Source organism: Nicotiana tabacum, chromosome 22 (assembly GCF_000715075.1).
Source record: "Nicotiana tabacum cultivar K326 chromosome 22, ASM71507v2, whole genome shotgun sequence".
Classification (NCBI taxonomy): Eukaryota; Viridiplantae; Streptophyta; class Magnoliopsida; order Solanales; family Solanaceae; genus Nicotiana; species Nicotiana tabacum.
The window spans coordinates 152429660-152430958 of record NC_134101.1 but is presented as its reverse complement, the minus strand read 5'-3'; the positions used below and the strand labels follow the sequence as shown (position 1 = coordinate 152430958).

Here is a 1299-nt window from a genome sequence, read left to right as displayed (position 1 = left end):
CCAGTATCAAAGAAGGATTCATTGAGAATAATCATGGCATTAGTAGCTCATTTTGATTTAGAGTTACATCAAATGGATGTGAAAACAACTTTCCTGAATGGAGATCTTGAAGAGGAGGTATACATGCGTCAGCCTGAAGGATTTTGTAATAAGGATAAAAGTCACCTTGTTTGCAAGTTGAATAAATCCATTTATGGGCTAAAGCAAGCTTCCCGCCAATGGTATATTAAATTTCACAATATTGTTTCTTCATTTTGATTTACGGAGAACATCATTGATCAGTGTATATACCTTAAGATAAGTGGGAACAAATATAATTTTCTATTCCTATATGGGTATGGCATTTTGCTTGCAAGTAGTGATTTGGGATTGTTGCACGAGACTAAACAGTTCCTTATCTAGAATTTTGAGATGAAGGATATGGGTGAAGCCTCTTATATCATTAGCATAGAGATTCATAGAGACAAATTCCGAAGATTAATTGGATTGTCTCAAAAGGCCTACATTGAAAGAATTCTTGAAAGATTCAAGATGAAGAATTGTTCACCTATAGCAGCACCCATAATTAAAGGTGACAAATTCATTGAATCAATGTCCACAAAATGTATTCGAAAAGGAGCAAATGAAAGACATTCCTTATGCTTCACTTGTTGGGAGCTTATGTATGCACAGGTCTGTACCAGACCTGATATTGCCTTTGTGGTAGGAATGCTTTGCAGATATCAAATTAATCCTTGTCTTGACCATTGGAAAACTGGAAAAAAGATTTTGAGATATTTGCAAGGAACCAAGAATTTTAAGCTCACATACAAATACTCTAACTTAGTGGAGGTGATTGGATATTTAGACTCTGATTTGGATAGATACAAAGACACTGACAAATCCATTTCAAGATACATTTTCCTTCTTGCTGGAGGTGTTGTATCTTGGAGAAGTATCAACTAGACCATTGTGGAAACATCCACAATGGAAGCTGAATTTATAGCATGCTATGAAGCTACATCACATGCGTTATGGTTTAAAAACTTTATTTCCGGCCTTAGGATTGTCTACTCCATTTCAAGGCCATTAAGAATCTTCTATGACAATTCAGCTACATTATTCTTATCTAATAATAATAAAAGTGGCAGCCGAAGCAAGCATATCGACAGAAAGTACTTGATGGTTAGAGACTATGTGAAAAAGCAAGACGTGAGTTTTGAGCATATTAGTACTATTTTGATGATTGATGATCCTATGAATAAAGGTTTGCCGGCTAATAATTTCAAGGATCATGTACCCCATATGGGTCTTAGTAGC

At 35.3% G+C, this 1299-nt stretch overlaps 1 protein-coding gene across 1 annotated transcript; it reads left to right on the top strand.

The window, feature by feature from the left end:
• Nucleotides 1-420: 420 nt before the first annotated feature.
• On the top strand, nt 421-945 carry LOC142176114 (secreted RxLR effector protein 161-like). Its single transcript, XM_075243184.1, has one exon. The coding sequence runs from the start codon at nt 421-423 to the stop codon at nt 943-945; it is 525 nt and encodes a 174-aa protein (XP_075099285.1).
• Nucleotides 946-1299: the final 354 nt, after the last annotated feature.

What these genes read in the sequence shown, in the direction of transcription:
- LOC142176114 (XM_075243184.1), top strand. Translation starts at nt 421, where the DNA reads ATGGGTGAAGCCTCTTATATCATTAGCATAGAGATTCATAGAGACAAA.